The sequence below is a fragment of the Nerophis lumbriciformis genome, linkage group LG09, assembly GCF_033978685.3.
Source record: "Nerophis lumbriciformis linkage group LG09, RoL_Nlum_v2.1, whole genome shotgun sequence".
NCBI lineage: Eukaryota > Metazoa > Chordata > Actinopteri > Syngnathiformes > Syngnathidae > Nerophis > Nerophis lumbriciformis.
The window spans coordinates 27192346-27216140 of NC_084556.2; the positions used below are offsets into that span (position 1 = coordinate 27192346).

General features: G+C 39.7%; 1 protein-coding gene across 3 annotated transcripts in view; it reads right to left on the reverse strand.

The window, feature by feature from the left end:
- pcdh1a (protocadherin 1a) overlaps positions 1–23795 on the reverse strand; it is a 303557-nt gene that overhangs the window by 256435 nt on the left and 23327 nt on the right. For 2 of the 3 annotated variants that reach the window (XM_061962071.1, XM_061962069.1), the window contains exons 2-3: positions 3918–4732; positions 1592–3775 (exon numbers count right to left, since the gene is read on the reverse strand). In XM_061962071.1, coding sequence (XP_061818055.1) covers positions 1592–3775; positions 3918–4712 — 2979 coding nt within the window. In that variant the 5' untranslated portion in view covers positions 4713–4732. Of the gene's footprint in view, positions 1–1591; positions 3776–3917; positions 4849–23795 lie in introns of those variants that run through there. The other variant, XM_061962070.1, reaches the window with a different exon arrangement.

Consider the following 23795-nt stretch of genomic DNA (forward strand, 5'->3'; position numbering starts at 1 on the left):
CTGTTGACGTTTTACAGCCTGTCAATCAGGCTACTGTCTTTCTCGTATGCCTTTATGTGATGTTGAGAAAGCAATGTCAAGTGCTGAGAGCGTACATCTGCGTCACAGTTTCAGCTTACACTTTTATAGTAAGAGACACATTTACACACAGACTGATACTACGCACAAAGACACACCCTGTGGCTTTTGTTCCCTAATGTTGTCATTCAAGGTGACAGTGGGGATTGAACTGACACCACCCACAAAAGCTTGAGATCGTCGAAGATGTCGGGTAGCATCTGCTGGAAGTACCAACTGATCCAATAGTGAGACTGGCTCTGATGATGTCTCCATAAAAAAAAAAAAATGATCATAGCAGCATATTGTCAATATCAGGAGTGTGCAACCCACGGCTCTGGAGCCACATGTGGCTCTTCTGCCTCCTTGTTGTGGCTCCCTCAGATTTTTCTAACCCCACAGTGAGAAAAGGGACAAGCGGTAGAAAATGAATGGATGAATGGATGGATGGATAATTACAAATTATACAAGAGGTTTTGATAACTGGTTGGTGGTTGTCTCATTTAAAATATTGGTGCAGATTCGGACAAAGGTTTCAATCATATCATTTTTGATATAACGTTTTTTTGTCACGTGCATCAAAAGGAGCATCAAAACAGCACTGCCTTCCATTTGTGATTCATCCTCAATTTACCAGGACAATATAACACCAAAGTGCAAACAAACACAAATTTGGCACCCAACTTTGTTTTATCCAGTTCAGCCAAGGCTGAGGTGGGTTCTACTCCATTCAGTGTTAATTGGTACTTGTTTACTTCATAAAACATTTATTGGTTGTAACAAAATTATTTTTCAATTTACTTTCAAAAGAAAAATCCCTCTCTTTTGTTTTGTTTTGTTGATCTTCATGTCCATTTCTAAAGTCCACACTAAATGATTTGATGATACAATGACTACACTGAATAATTTGAACATTATATGTTCATGTTCTGAGTGTATACAGTATCCATCCAGGTGAAGACACATTTAGCGCTGTTGTACATGGCACAGAGACCTAAAGACACACAAGCTTTAAAGCTCAAGATCCTACTACTTTTCCTTTTGTAATCCTCTCTGAGTCTATTAATATGTCAGTTTCCATGGTAATTTGCTTCTTGCCAAATACTGAACTGATAAGTGGTGATAAGTGCATAAAAAGAAGGGGGATAAGAGGTAGGGACCTGCAAAGATCAAAACACTAGGGGTCATGCAGGAGTGTCAAAGCAAGTTACTGACAAATGGACTTCCCTACTCTAACATTGCAATGTCAATAGAAAAAAATTATGAAGCATGTCTCATTTTTCTACCTCTACTTATTCTACCCTGCAGTGAAACTAAACCCAGGAACAACATATATTACATGGCATTTTGTAAATGCAATAAACATGACAAATGTCCACAGAGCAAATTAATATAGTGTAGATGTTGCGAATATCACAAATATTAATTGATCAGATTGTATTACAAGGTATTCCATGATCAACTTTTCAAAACTCCTACTTCTGTCACTGGGTATCAATAATATAAAACATGTTTTAATTTCCGATGACCTTACCTGTTTGTTGTACTTCGGTTGACTGTTCTTGTAGCTGTAATCAGAGTACTGGTCTGAACCTGTGGAGTTGTCGTCTCCCCCTGTTCCTACAAAGGTGTTGGTTGCCGGAAGGTCCTGGACTGCCTGATGCTTCTGAGAGCCTGATGGAGACTGGGCCTGCAGCTGAATGGAGGGCAAGGGGGAGTTGGAGCGGTAGTGCCTGCCTATATCAGGGCTTTCTGGTGAGTAAGTTAAGGGTAGATGTATCCTCGGGCTATCATTGACTGCATCAAGGTTGAACTTGAGACTTTTTTGAAGGCTGACCTCCTCTTCTTCCCCAAGTGGTTTTGGAGATTTCTGAGGTTTTCCTTTTCTACCTCGTTTACCTTTGGCATTTTTTGGTGCCTGTTTGGGTGCATATAAGTCCTTTGTTTCCTTTTTGCCGGCTTGATATCCACTCTTTGTTTCTCTCTGGATGCGGTGTCGAATAAAAACCACCACCAAGATGAGCATAACAACACCTGCTACACCAGCCAGGCTTCCAAACAAGATATTGCTGCGTTGTGCAGCATAACCACTGTCCGGATCACCAGCTATATCCCTGTCAAGTGGAGTGTAAAGACTGTGTCCAACGAGTGCCTCCACTAAGCTGACATTTGAAATGGTTTCATTGACATAGATATGGACCAAAGCAGTGGCATGACGTGCAGGCTTTCCCCTGTCACTCACTTTTACCACCAGGCGATGTAGTCCACCATATTTTGGAGCCATCTCCTTTGCTAGTGTAATTTCTCCACTGGATGGGGAGATGCGAAATAACTGGTAAGGGTTTCCACCTGCAATGCTGAATACCAGATCTGCATTGGGCCCACTGTCCAGATCTTCAGCTTCCACTATCTCCACATGGCTATCTGGGGATGCTCGTGGTGACAAACGCGTGAAGGAGGAATTGGAGGGCTTTGTGATCACAGGGTCATTGTCATTTTCATCCAGTACATTGATGGTAACGCCCACATAAGAGGACCGAGGTGGCTGCCCTCCATCCACTGCTTTTAGACGGAAAGTGTAGCTGCTTTCTTTTTCTCTGTCAAATGAAATGCTTGATAAGATAGTGCCAGTTCCATTTTGGACAACAAATTTCCCTCCATCAGGCTCCACAGAGAGCTGAACAAGAGCATTCTCACCCTTATCTACATCCATGACAGTTACCATGCCAACTGGGCTGAGGGGAGGCATGTTTTCTAAAACTGAGAAGCTATAGCCGCTAAGCATGAATTTTGGGTCGTTGTCATTGCGGTCAAGGACTCTTATTATAACACTTGCCGTTCCTTTATGCACAGGCGACCCTTTATCAGTTGCAGCGACCCGGAACTCATAGTGTTCTTTGTGTTCACGGTCAAGTGGGTTCCGAGCTTTGACTGTACCTGTATTTTGATCAATCTCAAACAGACCCTTGATTGATGTGTCTGCCACAATACTATAGAGGAGTTCGGCATTTGTGCCGCTGTCTGCATCTGAAGCAATGACATCCAAAACTTTTTCTCCAGGTTGGTTTTCTTCGGCAAACTCTACTTCAAACAAGGATGGGGAGAATACTGGAGAGTTATCATTCACATCAGTCACCTGCACCTTCAATGAGTTGGTACTAGAGAGTGCAGGATTTCCAGAATCAACAGCCACAATCTCCACTCGATAATCCTTCACCCTTTCATAATCAAGAGGAGTGGTGGTTTGTAAAAAATACTTTCTCTTGTTGTCACTGGATGAGTCACTGATAGGGCGGAGCTGGAAGGGCACATCCCCCGCAACCACACATGTGACCACAGCATTCTCTCCCTCATCCTTGTCGGACACTTGCACCAAAGCAACTGCTGTTCCCACTGGCATGTCTTCTGAAATGTTAGCCACCCCTTCACTGTGAGTGACAAGTCCAATTCCACGTATCTCCACAGCTGGAGCATTGTCGTTTTGGTCAATCACCTCGATGGTCACAAAGGTTTTTGAACTCTTAGGTTGCGGACCCTTATCCCTTGCCACCACATAGAAGGACAAGCTGTCAATTTCCTCTCGATCCAGTGACCCTTTGACATAGATGACACCTGTTGACCGATCGATTCGTAAGAGTTTTGGCACAGGGTCTCCTGCTTGATGAAGTGTGTATTCAATTTCTCCATTGGGGCCCATGTCTGAGTCATTTGCTTTAACCTATAACAAAAGAAATGTAGCAGTTAAAAGTGTGAATGAGATGAAACAATTGAATAGGGCACAATATGTGAGCTGTTTCAGTTTTATTTGATCAAAAACGGGATCAAATGTTTTGAGTAAATAGCAGAACATGTAGGCTCACCTGCAGCACAGAGTGGCCCACCGGACTATTCTCCAACACTTCTGCTTCATAGGTAGATTTTTCAAACTTCGGTGCATTGTCATTTGCATCAGTGACGACAACTCTCAGCAAAGCACTGCTGTAGCGTTGTGGGTTGCCTCCATCTACTGCTTTGATGGTGAGGTCATAGGAATCCTTTAACTCACGATCTAAGTTGCCCAAAACAATAAGCTGTGGGAGCTTGCCACCCCTGTCATCAGCCACTTGTAAGCCAAATAACGTTGCCGCATCTGGTCCCGCAGTGAGGGCATAATCACTCACCCCATTCCTGTCTGAGTCCCTGTCAGTAGCTAGAGGTATGGAGAACAGGGCCCCCATGATCGTGTTCTCAGGTACAGAGATGGTGAGCACAGAAGACGGGAACTGGGGGGTGTTGTCATTGATGTCCTGTACTTCGATACGTCCTTCAATGAGTCTCGGGCTCTGATTCTGTATCAGATCTGTCACTGATACTTCAAATTCCAGGTAGCAGGGTTTACCCTTAACAAGCAACCGGCAGTCTCTTAATGTCTCTCTGTCGATAGGAATCTCAGTGGTGAAAATATCTCCAGTCTTTCCGTCAACACGTAGATAAGGGGCACCCACCTCCAGCTTGTACAGATGACCTGAGTCTGGCAGCCCCTGGTCTGCTGCCAGACTTCCAATAAGAGTGTTAGGGGGCTGCTCTTCCTGAACTCTGTACAGGATGCTGCCCACAGCAGAGCCGGAGAGCAGAACCAGGAGCCAAAACAGCATCACGAGTAAATTTTGTTCCATGGGGTCATTAGAAGATCTACCTGTAAAATGACAAAGTGAATTTGTATCAAAGTTAATTTTCCTTTCAAAAGGCTTTATTCATATTGCCTTTCAACACAGTGATATTATACAGTAATACAAATAGGATTGGTTTCAGTTGAAATACATAATTCTATTCCTGCTGTTTTTCCACAGAGCTTTATACACATCTCAGGGGCCAGTGTGGATTATTCTAGTTACATAATCAAATGAAAAGGTAATGGATTTAAAACAGGAGAATGCATACTGTATAATATTTCTACACTGCACTGACTATTGCGCAAAACCGTCAGTACCAAAATATGTTCTTAAAATGTAAAAAGTGACCCGGATAAAACAAAGCTGCAAAGTGTGACATAGTATGTGCACAACATTCACTGAGTGTTACCCATGACTATATTAGCTTGCAGGAGGATAATAGAATATGTGAGAGCTTCGCCTCGCATATGGATTATGCAACTTCTTATTACTGTTGAGTTCCACCAGCACCATTGTACAATTCAAATATGTCTTTCCACGGTTCATTGGTACTCAAACTCAAACACTGCTATCATTATGTTTGAATTTCAACCTTTCAACAACTGTAATTACAGCACGTTATCTGACTGTCTTTTTTGATCCATGTTCCCTCCAGCATTTTTTTTACACCACAATGATTTCACATTAAAATACATTTCTGTGCGTGGAGCTCATTGTATAATTGAAATACAAGCAGATATTGGGGTTAAGTATTAAGGTCCAGCGCTCTGGAAGACTTAGTAGTGGACAGTTTCACCACATTTGCTTAAGTAGTGCATCGGTGCGTCACTAATCCTTTACAGTTTATTTCGAACAGTTTAAGGCATTTGAGCTAAGCACTGTTTCAGTTATGCATGATGCATCAATCATTTAAATGACTGCATGGAAAAACAAACAATCAACCATTTCAAAATAACCACAACTTTGTTGTCAATATTTTTCCATTGCTGTAACTGCATTTCCCCCGTTTTCTATTATCAACCACATAATGACATTAATTATGAATCAGGTCATGAATAAATAAAACCATTGCATTTTGTCGTTGACAGTAATAAAGGACTATAGAGATGTTTTGTTCATGTTCCAGAGTAGAGCAAAACAAATATTTGGTATGCGAAAAAGCAAAACACAAACATTCAGAATCCAATAGAAAATCAAATTCCTTTGGAAAACATTAAAATTGCAAGTACATGTTATCGATGTGCTAACTGCTCGGTTATCGATGTGTCCTTTCCTGGTTTTTGGAGGAGCAGCTTTAGTCTGTAGCTTTAACGGGTTGTATGCTTTTAACAGTCACTTGCCTGCTGGAAAAGGGAATGAGTGGAGGGTAAGACTATAATCCGAGGATCTAGTCAGAGAGAAATGTGTAGTTTTTTCCATCCCTGTCGACATTGGTTAAGAATCAGCTCATTTCAATAGCAACATTTAATGGTGAATAACTGATTAAAACAGTTTGGCAGTCCTTTTTTTCTTTACTGCACACATGTTAAAACAGCAAACAGCAAAGTGAATTTATTGGAAATAAAAAATGTTCACTAAAATACGCATCGAACCAAAAAGGTGTGTTTTATCCGTTTACTTGATTAATTCAAACTATTCCATAGATTACTTAAATGCTAAAACATTTGATAGCTGACGCCCTTGACAAATTATGTACAGATATTTTTTTTTTAATTAAACCCTATTTAGCCCTTTTTTTCAAAGGCATTTTTATCTGGTGTTTTTTTTTTGTTTTTTTACATATTATAATATGATTGTCTGAATTTTAATTCTGTCTATTTATAGGACTAATAGGCATGCCTTGATTGTGACATTGTTATGGTTGATCAGTCATGACTTAATATCTTCCAGTTGGCTTCTTGCCTGTCTTCCAGATGGCACCATGCCTGGCAGCTACAGCAAAAATATATATTATTTTTAAAATTCAAATGAAAATCTGTGTTAGCTAAGTACACTCTAAAGTATGTTTAGCCTTTAGACTCCTTGTTAAAATCCATATGACACAATGGTGTTGGGATTTATTAAATAAATATTTCTCAACCACCCCACATTGACAATATGTTGTTTTTTCCAGGCCTACGTGCAGGGAGGAGGACTTTTATGGCTCATTAAAATGCTGAAGAGACTTAATGGCAAAATAGTCGAAACAACTGCAAGGACTGCCATTTATTATAACTCAGCACTTTTTTCATCCATAAAAATGTGATGATCATCTGCCGACCCAGATGGTGTGGTCAACCCGGGCGGCTACAAGCTGATTCAGGCGCCTAGTGCCACATAACTCAGCATAAAATATGACTGGGGAACAGGGTGTTCATTGCATATGATACTTGCTGTATGATTAGACTGTACTGAATTCATCACCAATTCCATCCATTCATTTTCTACCGCTTATCCCTTTCGGAGTCGCGGGGGGGGCGCTGAAGCCTATCTCAGCTACAATCGGGCGGAAGGCGGGGTACACCCTGGACAAGTCGCCACCTCATCGCAGGGCCAACCCAGATAGACAGACAACATTCACACTCACATTCAGACACGAGGGCCAATTTAGTGTTGCCAATCAACCTATCCCCAACTCCCCTCAAAAAAATTAGGCAGGCATTGCCATAACTTGAGATGCACAGGTAATGTTTTCATTCTAAACCCCTTCCTGTGGAAACTCTAAATATCCCAAATATTTGTAGACGACACCACAGTTTATAATTATTTTAATGCAACAAAAAAGCTGATAAAAACATGGCATGTTTGTTCACTTCACAGGTCATTATCATAAATGTTTTTCTTTACAAGTGAAACTGGTATAAACATACTCCGTCTTATTACTAAAGACCAGAAAACTAAGAGAATTGGGACGATTGTCATTATTGTTCTGCTTACCGCTAGCCATACAGTGTATCAGGGGTGCCCATTACGTCGATCGCGAGCTCCCGGTCAATCGCGGAGGTTGTGTCAGTCGATCGCTAGCCAGGCATTAAAAAATGAACCTACAAATTAGCCATCATCAATCTTCACCATGACGTCACTTTCGTCACTTGATTGACATTCGCGGCACCCGAGGATCTTGTGAGATGACGCTGGCTGCTGCGAGCTCAGTTTTAAGAAAAAAAGACCGGCAGGAACGCTAGAAACACTTTTTATTTCAACAGACATTCCCGCCGTACCTACTGTCAAAACCCTAAAGACCGACCGAACAGTTCCAGTCTTCACATTAAAAGTGCTGCTATAGCCTGCCTGCGCTAACAAAATAAGAGTCTCAGAAAGCTTGCGCACACAAGCAAGCGAGCTACGGATTGTGCCGTCAATGTATTTCTTGTAAGGTGTATAACAATGAATATGAAAGCTGGAGAACTAAGATGCCAAAAACAAACCACTTTCATTTGGTATTGGACAGAAAGGAGGATTTTTTTTATTTTTTACCACCACAATAATACTCGTATGTTGAAGCACAGTACAATCCATCAAGCGGTGCGGCTTCATAGCTTACCAAAGTCGTTCTAAAACATGTTGAAAGATTTTTGAGCGTCGTGTGTAAATGTTCTATATTTTCAATGGAACATATAAAATGTTGGTGTTGTTTACTTGAGTCATATTACAGTCTACACATATTACTTATGTGTGACTGCCATCTACTGGTCACATTTATTATTTCACCCTGTACCAAATAAAATAGCTTTGAGGCCGGTAAGCCAAACCAAAATTATTCCGTACATTAGGCGCACTGGGTTATGAGGCGCACTGTCGAGTTTTGAAAAAATTAAAGGATTTTAAGGGCGCCTTATAGTCTGAAAAATACGGTAAATGCAAATAAAATTGAAATTACACTTTAACTATGTCACAATCTGTTACTTTTGTTTAAAAAATTAAAATCAAAAAACTGAGTACAGGCTAAAACCAGATATTAATAAAAAAAATAAAATAAAAAAAAATAAATAAATAGCTCTCTGATACAGTATAATTGAAAAAATATATAGTACCATGTTTGTTAAATTATAATGCTAAAACAAACAGTATATAGCCTTAAAATATACATATCCTAAATTGAGTAACAATGCAGTTAAAAATGTAAGACATACACATTTAAAAATGTATTATTTGGAGGAATTTGTTTGATTTTTGGACGAAATGTCTAACAAGTGAGTCACGTTAATAATCGATCATGATACACGCAGGATGTCATGCGTGTTATTACAACTACGATACATACGTTGCTGAGCTGGTTGTGTACAAACAACACATGAAATGTGGGCTAATACTACCGTATTTTTCGGAGTATAAGTCGCACCGGAGTATAAGTCGCACCTGCCAAAAATGCATAATAAAGAAGGAAAAAAACATATATATATCGCACAGGAGCCCGGCCAAACCATGAAAAAAACTGTGACTTATAGTCCAAAAAATACGGTATATAGATTCTGTAATATGATTATTCATGTTTTTCAGTCATTACAGATTGGTGTCGTATCTCAGTGTGTTGTGCATAACAAACTCAAACGTGATTTGGGTGCTGACGAAGAAAGTAAATAATCTCTTGCCAAAGCTAATTCACGGCCAATATCATAGCACGCCGATCGATGTGTTAGTACGCTAGAAAAAGCTCCTCAGTGTTTACTCTTACGTCTCTCCAGCTTGGTTATTATACAGATTACGGAACGTAAATGAAGTATTATTGCGGGTTTTTTAATTCATTTTAAAGTGATTAAGAGGCAAAATGTGTTGCTCCCGTTAGCTGTGTTGCTTGCCACAAGATGATTTTTACATGTTAGACTGGAAAAACAAACAAAAAAAAAACCTTTGTCTTCTTGTCTCTCATAAGGATTGTGAACGATAGGCAAAATTGAAAAAAAAGTGCAGTTCTCCTTAAAAGCCTAACAGTAAGTAATATAATACAAAGTCTAAACATGCAGGCAGGTGAGGAAGACCTTATCTTGACATGACACAAAATAAAAACTAATAATAAAAACATAACTAGGGATGTCACGGTAACATTTCTTATCACGGTTATTGTGACTAAATTTGTCAAGGATATCATTATTATCGCGGTATTTTTAAATGTGCTCAAAATTTTCAGAAAGCACTTAAAACTGACATTTTTTAACCAACGTATATTTTAAAAAAAACCCACAAACAACACATTCAAAATGATTTCCTTTAAAGAAGAAACATTAGTGGAGATAAGAACACTGTGTTTCAAATACCTCAAGTAGAAATTGAATGTGCTTATGAAAGCAATACGAGCATTATAAAATCTGACAGAAACAAAATAATAACATAAATACATAAGATTGTAGCTGAGATAGGCTCCAGCGCCCCCCGCGACCCCAAAGGGAATAAGCGGTAGAAAATGGATGGATGGATGGATAAGAGTACCGTATTTTCCGCACTATAAGGCGCACCTAAAAACCTCCAATTTTCTCAAAAGCTGACAGTGAGCCTTATAATCCGGTGCGCCTTATATATGGACCAATATTGAGCCACAACAGGTCTCGCAACTATGGGATGCATAACGTAACCCCAGCCTCTACTGTAGCGTCTATTCTATGCGCCTTATAATGCGGTGCGCCTTATATATGAACACAGTTTTAAAATAGGCCATTCATTGAAGGTGCGCCTTATAATCCGATGCGCCTTATAGTGCGGAAAATACGGTAAATGTGAAAATTGTGCAAGACAGCAGCTTATGAATATAAAAGATAAACAAATGAAAACAAATGTAAGAATTTTGCAAGATGGCAACTGCTGGCCATAAGACGTAACTGCACTTTTTGTCCATATAGATAAAAATAGATTGTTTTGATCAATACTGAAATCACAATTATTAATCATAATTATTCATTATGCTATGTAAAACAGTGTTGGGGTGTGAACGCGACGCCATCATGTAATTTGTAATGTCTAATAAAAAGGCTATTGATAAATATTATTCACAAGTTTAAAGACATATATTTGTGTTATTGTTCATTATTAGTACCAACGTGTCAGCTTTTTCCTCATTACATGATGCCTTTATCTCTATTTTTACATTTAGATAGAGAGAGGTATTTTTTTTAAAGTTATGTACATTTATATGTACATGTACATGCTGTATCGGGAAAGATCCATTACAAGTTTGAGCAGAAATATGTCGTATAGGAATGAACTATACACCATAAAACATTAACAAAATGCTATGTCACATTAATGTTTTTTAAGTAATAACTTTGTAAAATAAAAAAAACCCACATGTAAAAAATACGGTGTTTACAATATAAAACACAAAGCAGTTTAGCTAATGAAGATCAAGTCAAATAAACAAGCTTTGTTCTTCTCCAACAACGCCATGTAGTTCAGTGCAACAATTTGGCCAACACAAATAATCAAGAGTTACACCTCTTACATCTAATACACAATCTTTGTGCCTCACTGACAACTCAGTGGGTTGATACTTCAAAGCCTGCATTCAATTTGATGAGATGATAAAACATTGTAGCTATAATTGACGTTATTGGAACACTGACAAAAATAGCAGTTAAATAAAGAATGAGTGACCATCCCAGTAAACAAACGGCAAGACTAAACAAGTCGTGGCAACTTTCTTTACACATCGCCTGCTGCATGGTAACTTTCAGTCACAGCAGCTGCGCAAGGGCGGTTATGTTGAGAAAATGAAAGCAGCATCAAATGTTTTTCTCCTCCATGGTATACATTTTGTGCGGGACAAATGTGTCTGTCTCCAACATTGCTCACACCTGTCGCCATCAGAAAACAGAAGTGTGCTCTTAAACGCACGCCGAAACTCCACGGTAGTAAAGCGAGTGAAATGAAATAAAACTAACAGATCGCCTCCTTTTACTGGAAGGGAAAATCTCCTGAGCAAGGTCTGTGTAGTTGCCGCCATGTTTTCGAAAGCCAAACGACACTAGTGCGGATTTAGTGCAATCTAAATGCCGTCAGCAGTCAGCACTAAACCAAGGCTGAGGCTAATTGGCTGTTCTGTTTGTCAACAAGTCTCCAATATAATGTTTGCACAATTTGTTTGACACAATGACTTTCTACACTGCATAATCTACAGCACGTGCAATGTATTTGATGTAAGTGCGACATCATAATTGTTGCTAATCGGACTATAAATACAGAAAAATCATACTGATGCGTTGTAGTAATCTAAGTCACCACACTGTAAGTCAGCACAAAAAGGGAGGCGTAAGCAAGCTAGGCAGGTGCTCGCTGCCCCATCTTGATGCATCTTTGGCAGAAATTACAGCCTCAAGTCATTTTGAATACGATGCCACAAGCTTGGTACACCTATTTTTGGGCATTTGGTCCCAATCCTCTTTGCAGCATCTCTCAATCTCCATCAGTTTGGATGGGAAGCATTGGTTTTCATCCAGGATGTCTCTGTACATTCCTGCATTCATATTTTCCTCTATCTTGACTTTTCTACCAGTTCCTGCTTCTGAAAAACATCCCCACAGCATGATGCTGCCACCACCATGCTTCACTGTAGGGATGGTATTGGCCTAGTGATGAGCGTTGCCTGGTTTCTCATCACACCAGTTTTGGTTCTCATGGTCTGAGAGTCTTTCAGGTGCATTTTGACAAACGTTTTACTAAGGAATGGCTTCCGTCTGGCCACTATACCATACAGGCTGGATTGGTGGTTTGCTGCAAAGATGTTTATCCTTCTTTTCTACACTGCATAATCTACAGCACGTGCAATATATTTGATGTAAGTGCGACATCATAATTGTTGCTAATCGGACTATAAATACAGAAAAATCATACTGATGCGTTGTAGTAATCTAAGTCACCACGCTTTAAGTCAGCACAAAAGGGAGGTGTAAGCAAGCTAGGCAGGTGCTCGCTGCCCCATCTTGATGCATCTTTGGCAGAAATTACAGCCTCAAGTCATTTTGAATACGATGCCACAAGCTTGGTACACCTATTTTTGGGCATTTGGTCCCAATCCTCTTTGCAGCATCTCTCAAGCTCCATCAGTTTGGATGGGAAGCATTGGTTTTCATCCAGGATGTCTCTGTACATTCCTGCATTCATATTTTCCTCTATCTTGACTTTTCTACCAGTTCCTGCTTCTGAAAAACATCCCCACAGCATGATGCTGCCACCACCATGCTTCACTGTAGGGATGGTATTGGCCTAGTGATGAGCGTTGCCTGGTTTCTCATCACACCAGTTTTGGTTCTCATGGTCTGAGAGTCTTTCAGGTGCATTTTGGCAAACGTATTACTAAGGAATGGCTTCCGTCTGGCCACTATACCATACAGGCTGGATTGGTGGTTTGCTGCAAAGATGTTTATCCTTCTTTTCTACACTGCATAATCTACAGCACGTGCAATGTATTTGATGTAAGTGCGACATCATAATTGTTGCTAATCGGACTATAAATACAGAAAAATCATACTGATGCGTTGTAGTAATCTAAGTCACCACACTGTAAGTCAGCACAAAAGGGAGGCGTAAGCAAGCTAGGCATGTGCTCGCTGCCCCATCTTGATGCATCTTTAGCAGAAATTACAGCCTCAAGTCATTTTGAATACGATGCCACAAGCTTGGTACACCTATTTTTGGGCATTTGGTCCCAATCCTCTTTGCAGCATCTCTCAAGCTCCATCAGTTTGGATGGGAAGCATTGGTTTTCATCCAGGATGTCTCTGTACATTCCTGCATTCATATTTTCCTCTATCTTGACTTTTCTACCAGTTCCTGCTTCTGAAAAACATCCCCACAGCATGATGCTGCCACCACCATGCTTCACTGTAGGGATGGTATTGGCCTAGTGATGAGCGTTGCCTGGTTTCTCATCACACCAGTTTTGGTTCTCATGGTCTGAGAGTCTTTCAGGTGCATTTTGGCAAACGTATTACTAAGGAATGGCTTCCGTCTGGCCACTATACCATACAGGCTGGATTGGTGGTTTGCTGCAAAGATGTTTATCCTTCTTTTCTACACTGCATAATCTACAGCACGTGCAATGTATTTGATGTAAGTGCGACATCATAATTGTTGCTAATCGGACTATAAATACAGAAAAATCATACTGATGCGTTGTAGTAATCTAAGTCACCACACTGTAAGTCAGCACAAAAGGGAGGCGTAAGCAAGCTAGGCATGTGCTCGCTGCCCCATCTTGATGCATCTTTAGCAGAAATTACAGCCTCAAGTCATTTTGAATACGATGCCACAAGCTTGGTACACCTATTTTTGGGCATTTGGTCCCAATCCTCTTTGCAGCATCTCTCAAGCTCCATCAGTTTGGATGGGAAGCATTGGTTTTCATCCAGGATGTCTCTGTACATTCCTGCATTCATATTTTCCTCTATCTTGACTTTTCTACCAGTTCCTGCTTCTGAAAAACATCCCCACAGCATGATGCTGCCACCACCATGCTTCACTGTAGGGATGGTATTGGCCTAGTGATGAGCGTTGCCTGGTTTCTCATCACACCAGTTTTGGTTCTCATGGTCTGAGAGTCTTTCAGGTGCATTTTGGCAAACGTTTTACTAAGGAATGGCTTCCGTCTGGCCACTATACCATACAGGCTGGATTGGTGGTTTGCTGCAAAGATGTTTATCCTTTTCTAAGGTTCTCCTCTCACCACAGACAAAATACTATAGCTCTGACAGAGTGACCCTTGAGTTCTTGCTCACCTCCATGATCTAGGCTAAGATGAATGCATTGATGAACAGAGACATCCGAGATTAAACCAACGCTTCACATCCAATCTGATGGAGTTTGAGAGGTGCTGCAAAGAAGAATGTGCAAAACTGCCCAAAGATAGTTGTGCCAAACGTGTGGCATCGTATTCAAAAAGACTTGAGGCTTGTGATTTTTTAAGTTTTTTATTTTGAATAACTTTCCAAATATTAAAAAAACACTTTTCACATTGTCATTGCGGGGTATTGTCTGTAGAACTTTTAGAGCAAAAAATTATTTATTCCATTTTAAAATAAGGCTGTAACACAGTGGTTCTTAACCTTGTTGGAGGTACCGAACCCCACCAGTTTCATATGCGCATTCACCGAACCCTTCTTTGGTGAAAAATATATATATATTTTTGTTTTCAAATTCAAGACAAAGTTATATGTTTTTGGTAACACTTTAGTATGAGGAACATATTCTAAGTAACAAAGACTTAATTTAGATTTATTTGGACACTATGGGAACATATTCCAAGTAACAAAGACTTAATTTAGAGTTATTTGGTTCGGGTTAGGGTCAGGGTTAGAGGGTTAGGGTTATAATAAGGCCATGCCGAATAAGGCATTATTAAGAACTTAATAATGACTAGTTAAGAGCCAAAATGTTACTAATTTGCATGTTAATAAGCAACTAATTAACGGTGAATATGTTTCCCATACTAAAGTGTTACCATATTTTTTTTTACTGGTGCATAAAATGAACCGTGCATGAAAATCACCTTGTTCAAACAACAAAACCAACACAGTGTATAAACTCACAACAAACTACACACCTGCAAATCAGTCAGCTGTTGCCGTATCCGTAAAACGCCGATAGGGAGAAGTTTGTATTTACACAATGAGTTGGGTGTGTTTTGACCTCCGCCGAACCCCTGAGGCCGACTCACCGAACCACTAGGGTTCGATCGAACCCAGGTTAAGAACCACTGCTGTAACATAACAAAATGTGGGGAAAAAAGTGAAGCTCTGTGAATACTTTCTGGATGCACTGTATATCCAAGGTCAAAAACATCTCCTAGACTTTCACAACAAACCAACCCCGAGAAAAATAGATGCATGTACTTTACATACAAATCAAATGTAAGGTCCTGAATGTTTTCTTAATGTTATAAAAGTAAATAGGATCCAGCCACCCATGGTTGGTCCGGACTCTGGGCCCCAGCAGGCGACCCTTTCTCTCCTTTCTGTCCAATAATACATGAAGGTTAGTTGGTTTTTGGCATCTTATTTTTCCAGCTTCCATAATTGTTTTTATACAATTTACAAGAAATACATTGACTGCAAACTCCGTATTTTGTTAGCTTGTGTGCGCTAGCCTTCTGAGACTCTTATTTTATAGGGAAGGCAGGATGGAACAGCACTTTGTGAAGACAGGAACTGTGCAGTTGGTCTTCAGGCTTCTGACAGCAGGTACACCGCGAGAGTCTGTTGAAATAAAAAGTGTTTCTCGCCTTCCTGACGGTCGTTTTTTTTCTTAATACTGAGCTCACTGCAGCCAGCGTCATCTCACAAGATCCACGGGTGCCACGAATGTCAATCAAGTGACGAAAGTGACGTCATAGTGAAGACTAGTGATCGCTAATTTTTAGGTCTATTTTAGTAATGCATGGCTGGCGATCGACTGACACACCTTCCGCGATCAACCGGTAGCTCATGATCGACCGAATGGGCACCCCTGCACTAGACTAACATGGTCATATTTCGCGGTTCTAGTCAGGACTCGAGCTGCAGCATTCTGGATGTACTGCAGCTGCTTTGCAGCTTGTTTAGTGAGCCCAGTGGGAAGGCCATTACAGTACTCTAACATGGGTTAGTTTTTCTAAGTCTGATTTAGACAATAGTCCTCTGATTTTTGGCACTGTTTTTCAGGTGGTAAAAAGCTGTTGATGGTATTGACTCTGGTATGTGGCTCTTAAAGTTCAAATCTGAGTCCATTATTACCCCAAGATTTCTAACCTGATTATTAGGTTTCAGAGAGAGGGTCTCAAGGTGACTAATAATAGATTATCTTTGCTTATGTGGGCCAAAGACAATGATTACAGTTTTGTCTGGGTTTAGCTGAAGAAACTTGTTTTGCATCGACTCACTGATCTGTTTGATGCAGCTACAAAGTGAAATAACATGCTAATGCTCACCTGCCGTCAGTGACACGAAGATCTGAGTGTCATCTGCATAGCTATGGTAGGACACATTGAAGCTATGTATGATAATACATTTTGCTTGACGACATATTGACCTGTGAATGATTGCCGATAAACGATACTATTGCCATTATTTTTAGAAGAGACAAAATTAATCATTGATGGTAATGATAATGCATATTAATAATACATGCATATCCTTTCAAATGCAATAAACGTGTATTTGTCGTGTATTTTAACATTGTAAATGGAATAAAACAATTTAAATAAAATAAAAATAATAATAAAATATACTTTCTTTGCAAAATGTTGCACTTGAATAAAAATTACAAAAACAATACAATATTTTAAGGGAAGGTTTGGGGGTGGGGGGTCTTAAATATACAACCATAACAATAAATAAAATAGCTAAATAAAGTATTGAGAAACAAAGTTTCACTCCAATATTGAACATGTAGGCAGAGGTCGAGTTAAATGACAATCAAGTTAGGACCTTCTTAAACAAAAGTGCAAAGTAACAATATAAACACTATAGGACTGGGCAATATGGCCTTTTTTAAATATCGCAATATTTTAAGGCCATATCGCGATACACGATATATATCTCGATATTTTGTCTTAGCCTTGAATGAACACTTGATGCATATACTCACAGCAGTATGATGATTCTATGTGTCTACTTTGAAACATTCTTCTTCATACTGCATTAATTTATGCTACTTTAAAACTTTCATGCAGAGAAGGAAATCACAACTAAAAAAAATCACTATTTTTTTCACACGGGGTTGATCTGGAAATGTTTGCCTCGGCATTTTGATGGTGTGGGCGTGTGGCACCGAATGGAGATGTTGACTGCGGAGTAAGCACTGTTCATTCTCTAGCAGGTGACTTTTCAAATGATGCTACATATTAGCAGTAATGCTACTTTTTATAGCAACGCTTTCGCCCCACACTTGACAAATTACGGTTGTCTGTTCGACATATTCCCACTTGAAGCCAAATCACCGCCAGACGATGGACCCCCTGCTGTTTTTTTTGGGAATTAATAATTCCTTCATTTGTTACCAGATTTGCACCTTCTTTTGCTCGTATTACCGCTAGCATCACATCTAACGTTAGCCATGCTGCTACGTCTTTGCTGCGCGAGGGCGTATACGTATGTGACGTATGACGTGACAGTATGTGACGTGTGTAGAAGCTGTGCTTGCTGTCTGTGAGAAGGAGACACAGGAAAGAGCGAGGAGAGCCTGTAGTGTAATGCCCGCAGCTAAAAGCAACTGCGTGAGAACGCATACTCGAATATCACGATATAGTCATTTTCTATATCGCACAGAGACAAACCCGCGATATATCGTGCATATTGATATATCGCCCAGCCCTAAAACACTACAGTTTAAACAGATGAATTAACAGGTCATATGCAAAACAACATTAAGTTTGGCAGATTCCAAGTGAGGAACACTGACATGACATGACAACATAACAGCATTTTTAAAAATGTTAGTTTTATAAGAGTAATAAATGTCAGCAAGTCTTTGGCGATGTATTTAACCACACTTTCTGAGAGCACACACTATTTTGTACTGTTTTGTTTACACTGACCTGTCACCTAGCTTTTTCACCAAACACGACGTGAGTGCAAAGTAATACGTTTGGACTGTCGAGTGGTCGCGTTTCAAGTGGCCGTTGTTCTATTCGCGCACATTCGGTAAACTGGCTTTTCGGTGTTGATAGGCGCATCTTGTTCCAAAGGTTTAAACTGAAATATTCCCACATTGGTGTACTGGCATTTGGTTTTCTGATCATTTTGTCCATGTTAGCTGCTACATGCTAACGAGTTGCACTGTGTGATGCTAGCAGGCTAGTCGTGTTGCTGCACAAAGAGTCAAAGACACTTAATGAGGACAAGCTAATTCACCCCCTTCTTTTCATTCCATTATGGTACAAACGCACATAGCCGCTAAACGCAACACAAAGCGTGAATGCTCTTGAAGCATGCACATGGCGATTTAGCTACGCTGGAAAACTTACCAACTTTATTGTCATTTATCTTCGGTTATTTGACTTATCAAATATCGGCCCTGGCCTAGCATGTACAAGTTGAACAATAAGGGTCCTGGTATCGAGCCCTGACGAACCCCGCAGATCACAGCCATTTGGTCAGAGACACGGTTACCTATTTCAACAAAGATCAAGTTAAGCGCAGAACCGGGTATTATCACCCAGTTTTCTAAATTCAGCAATCAAGTATGGTCAGCTGTGTCAAAAGCAGCGCTCCAGTCCAGCAGAACTAAGACTGAGACTGTTTCTGCATTTGTGTTCAGGGGGATATCATTTGTCACTTTAATCAGAGTGTTTTCAGTGCTGTGGTGGGGCCTAAAGCCTGATTGGAAAGTATCAAACACACTGTTAAACAGGAGAAAGTCACGAAGCTGTTCGTACACAACGTTTTCTAGGACTTCTCCAAGGAATGCCAGGTTTCATATGGGCCAATAGTTCTTCAGTACTGTGGCAGCAAGGCTACTCTTCTTTAAGAGGGGCTTAATGAAAGTAGTTTTTAAGGCCTTTGGGAATGTTCCAGTTTGAAGTGAGATGTTAACTAGACGAGCGAATTGTGGTAAAAAAAACAAAAAAAACTGCACTGCACAGATTTTAGAAATCTAGTGGATGACTCATCAAGGCGTGTTGATGGACTCAAACTGTGGATGATCTCTTCAACTGTTTAGTCAGTGACAGGAGTGAAATGTGCCAGCTCTAGTTGACTAGCTGGCTGCAGTGTAGCAATTTGTTTTTCCAGAAATTATTGCATTTTTAAAGCTTGAAACTTTAGCATGAAAGAATGTTGCAAACTCATTACACTTCAATGTAGACATTGCCTGTGCATCGGCTGGGAACATCTCTGCGCTGCTGACCCGTCTCCGCTCGGGATGGTGTCCTGCTGGCCCCACTATGGACTGGACTCTTACTATTATGTTGGATCCACTATGGACTGGACTCTCACAATATTATGTCAGACCCACTCGACATCCATTGCTTTCGGTCTCCCCTAGAGGGGGGGGGGGGGGGTTACCCACATATGCGGTCCTCTCCAAGGTTTCTCATAGTCATTCACATCGACGTCCCACTGGGGTGAGTTTTTCCTTGCCCGTATGTGGGCTTTGTACCGAGGATGTCGTTGTGGCTTGTGCAGCCCTTTGAGACACTTGTGATTTAGGGCTATATAAATAAAGATTGATTGATTGATTGACATTGGTTCTATTGGAAGTGAAACTGGTGGGTTTGTTGATCTGTTTACTGTAGCGAAAAGGACACGAGAGTTATTACTACAGTTTGTGATGATTTCAGAGAGATAATTTCCCTTGTTCTACGCAAAACCTGGTTAAACACATTTAACTTTTCTTTGTAAATCACATAATGAGGTTGGAGCTTTAATTTGTGCCATTTTCGTTTGGCTCTGCGGCACTCCCTTTTCTGTACCCAGACCGAGTCTTCATTTCCCATTTATCTGTACAGTAATCTATTTATTTATTTATATATATTTATATATATTTATTTATTTTATATATATATATTTATAAATTATTTATATATATTTATTTATTTAATTATATATGCACCTTATTGTTTTTTTATCCTGCACTACCATGAGCTTATGTAACGAAACTTCGTTCTTATCTGTGCTGTGAAGTTCAAATTTGAATGACAATAAAAAGGAAGTCGAGTCTAGTCTATGGTCCTATGGCACCTTTTGCCTACTTTTAACCATTTTAACCTTGTCAGAAGCAACAGTGTCCAAAACATTTACAACACTTGTACTCATATGATTATATGAGTACAAGTGATCATCAACATTATCATACGGGGTGTTTTCAAACCTAATCACTTCCATAAACGGTGTCCGTATGCTGCCATTTATGTGTCTGCCCCTAACAACCGCAGACCCAACTGCTGGTTTGGGTCTAAGAGATACATCGAAGAAAACACAGAAATAATCTGATAAAGCAGAATAGACAACATGGACATTTGAGATAGGAAGACCCTTTGTAATGATCAAATCAAGACTGTGGCCTTTGCTAAGGGTGGGCTCATTTACATGCTGACTTAGACCAAACATGTCAATGCCTGTCATTGGCTAAATCCACATGCACATTCAAGTCCCCTGCAATGACCAAACAGTCAAAATTAGTGCACAAAACCAAAATTATTAATAAGTAAATTAGTATTTGTAATTGTAAATAGTGAATATGGTTGATCATTTTATCTCCATTTTAAATGACACATACTCAAATGATGAAAAAAACCCAAATGACAATTTGTGGCTGAATATGACAGAAACACTCCCACCACTCTGGTTTTGTCATGTCTCTAACACATAATTAAAATGAGGTACACTCGTTGTAATTATAACTGCATTTGTGATGTTTATGTTGAGCGAAGTCTCAGTTAAAGCAGCACTCAGCAACTTTTCGACCTTCATAACATTTTTTCATAACTTTTGGAATGATACATGGACTTACAACTAGTTGAATGACACCTCTGTCATGGCCTGACGGGGGTCTGTATCGCTTTCACTGGCACTAAGCAACTTTGAGGAGGGTGGCCTGCCACACAAAAAACTACAAAAGTGCATACTGCTTTACGGCATACGTCACTTCCCTCTTATCCCATTCGTTACAAAGACGGAAATCGATGCGAACGTCCACGTGCAATTACTGCTATCATGGCCGAAGCTGCAAAACAACAACAACAATGAAAAGTTTTGTGTGAGGAGACAAAATAAAGAAAAAGAGAAGCTACCCAGATAAAAAAGATAGTCAAAGATCAACATTGGCCCGGCTTTCACTCGCTGGCATGAGCTCAGAGACGAGGAGGAATTTCAGACTGATGCTGTATTGGCTCCAGAGGTGGGACCAAGTCATTGCTTTGCAAGTCACAAGTAAGTCTCAAGTCTTTACCCTCAAGTCTCGAGTCAAGTCCCCAGTCAAGACAGGGCAAGTCCGAGTCAAGTCCAAAGTCAAGACTGGAAAGTCTCAAGTCAAGTCCCAAGTCCTGCATTTTGAGTTTCGAGTCCTTTCAAGTCATTTAACCACAGATTAATATATTTACACAGATTGTGTATGCTTTTAAAACGCTGTATTTATTTATTAAAACAAGTGCATTTGAAATTGCAGGGAAAAAGATAGTGCTGACATTGCACTTCAAAATAGCACTATTAACCAGTCATTTTAAACATGTAACTCATTCCTTTACAGAATAAACACATTTGAAAAAAAAACAAGTGCAACTGTACTTATTTGCACAAAAGTGTTAACATTGTATTTCCATGGCATATTGCATTGTAACTAGTTCCACAGCAGTTTCTATCCTGTTCTTACCTTATCTCATTGATCTCATCTCATACTGTATGTGTGTTTATGTGTGCGTACACATGAAAAACATAACAAATATATGAACATAACAATGAACAGAGTTGTACTTTTTAGATGTCAGGACCCTATACAATATGTACACATATTCTTAATATAGTATACATTTTAACTGACCTTTATTTGACTATGTTTGTCTTTTTGTAGGTGGCTAAAATACGCGGTGCTGCTGACTGCCGTCTAACGTTACGTTACTGTGTGTGATACATTGACTAACGTAACGTTATGTATAGGTACATCATGAAACCCTGCTTAAAAAAAAATCACTTGACAAAAAGTATGAATAAGGTAGCAAACTGCAGTGGACGCAACAGATTACCGTGTTTGCAATGACGTTATAACCATAGACATCTTATAAGTAGACGCAGCATTGGTTGCTGTGACGTGAGCAATTTGGCCGCCATCTTGAAGTGCTGATGAGGAGCCGGCGAGCAGCCTAAACTGACAGTTGAAAGGTAGAAAACAAAGATGGTGTTCACCGTTTTCCTGCTCAAATGAGCGGACTGTTGAAAATAGGAATCGGGGGATTACTTTTCACAAGTGAGATTTAACATTAACGTACTATTGGTTGTATTTTATGAAAATAATATTACCACAGAGTTGAGAAGGATCAAAGATCTTCAATATTTGTATGTGAAAATCACAAAGAAATCTTCTGTGGGAGGATGACGCCCCTACAGGGGTTTGCTTTACAAACTTTCAGCCCCACCTAAAACAAAATTCACCAGCCGCCACTGATTATGATGCATTCTCATTTTAGGCAAAGTATAAGACAATACTTTCTTAACAGTATAATTGTAACCAGGAATCAGTCTTCAAGTAACAATATTCAAATACTAACATTGTTGGGTTGAACAGAATTTGGTTTTATTCTGAATCCAGTGAAACAGATTGGTGGTTTTAGCTGATATGAAGACTTTCAGGTGTTTATTTATGTTTAAGTATTTGGCAGACGCTTTTATCCAAAGCGACTTACATAAAATAATACATATAAAACAATCACTGCAAACATTATCATTTAAGGGAAGAATGTAATAGAAAATATCAATACAAAGTGTCAAGACAGAATAAACTCTCTGCTGCTGAAGCAACAGAGATACAGTCTATAGGTCCCTAAGATATATAGATATCTAATGTATTCATACATTGTTTACGTAGGATACACACATATGTATATATAACCTAATCATATTGTTTCTTCAATTTAAAAATAGATTACCGTTTTTTTCCCCCTTCTCTGGGATTATATTCCCAGTTTTTATCTCGGACGTCTGGTCATTTATAGTGTATAAGAATATTATATTACTGTTAAGCAAACTATGAATAATAAAACACGCCAAAACATGTGTCTGTTATCATGGCTACACGTATGACAAAAAAGGGGGTGAAAATCAGTCGTATTCAGTGAGGTAAAATGAATTAAATGCGCTGACAGTTCATTGCTCCTGCCAAATGAATTGCACTGAGTGGAGCGGATCACCACTCCAAGATGGCGGCCACGCGCCTCGTCTGCGCCAGTAGGCAGTAGCGCTCGATGCTGCGTCTACTTATAAGATGTCTATGGTTATAACGTTAGCAGTGAGTTTGCAGCCTCACTGATTTAACTACACAGCAAATAAAAGTCACGTTACTTAGCCAATGAACGTTATCTTACATTCAGAACTTACCCTTCTTTGTGCAACTTCAAATGTCGAACGAAGTTGGAAGTTGTTGCGTCTCCGTCTGTAATATTCGAACTGCATGATTTGCATACCGCAATTCGTTTTTTGTTGACCAAGTCGTAGT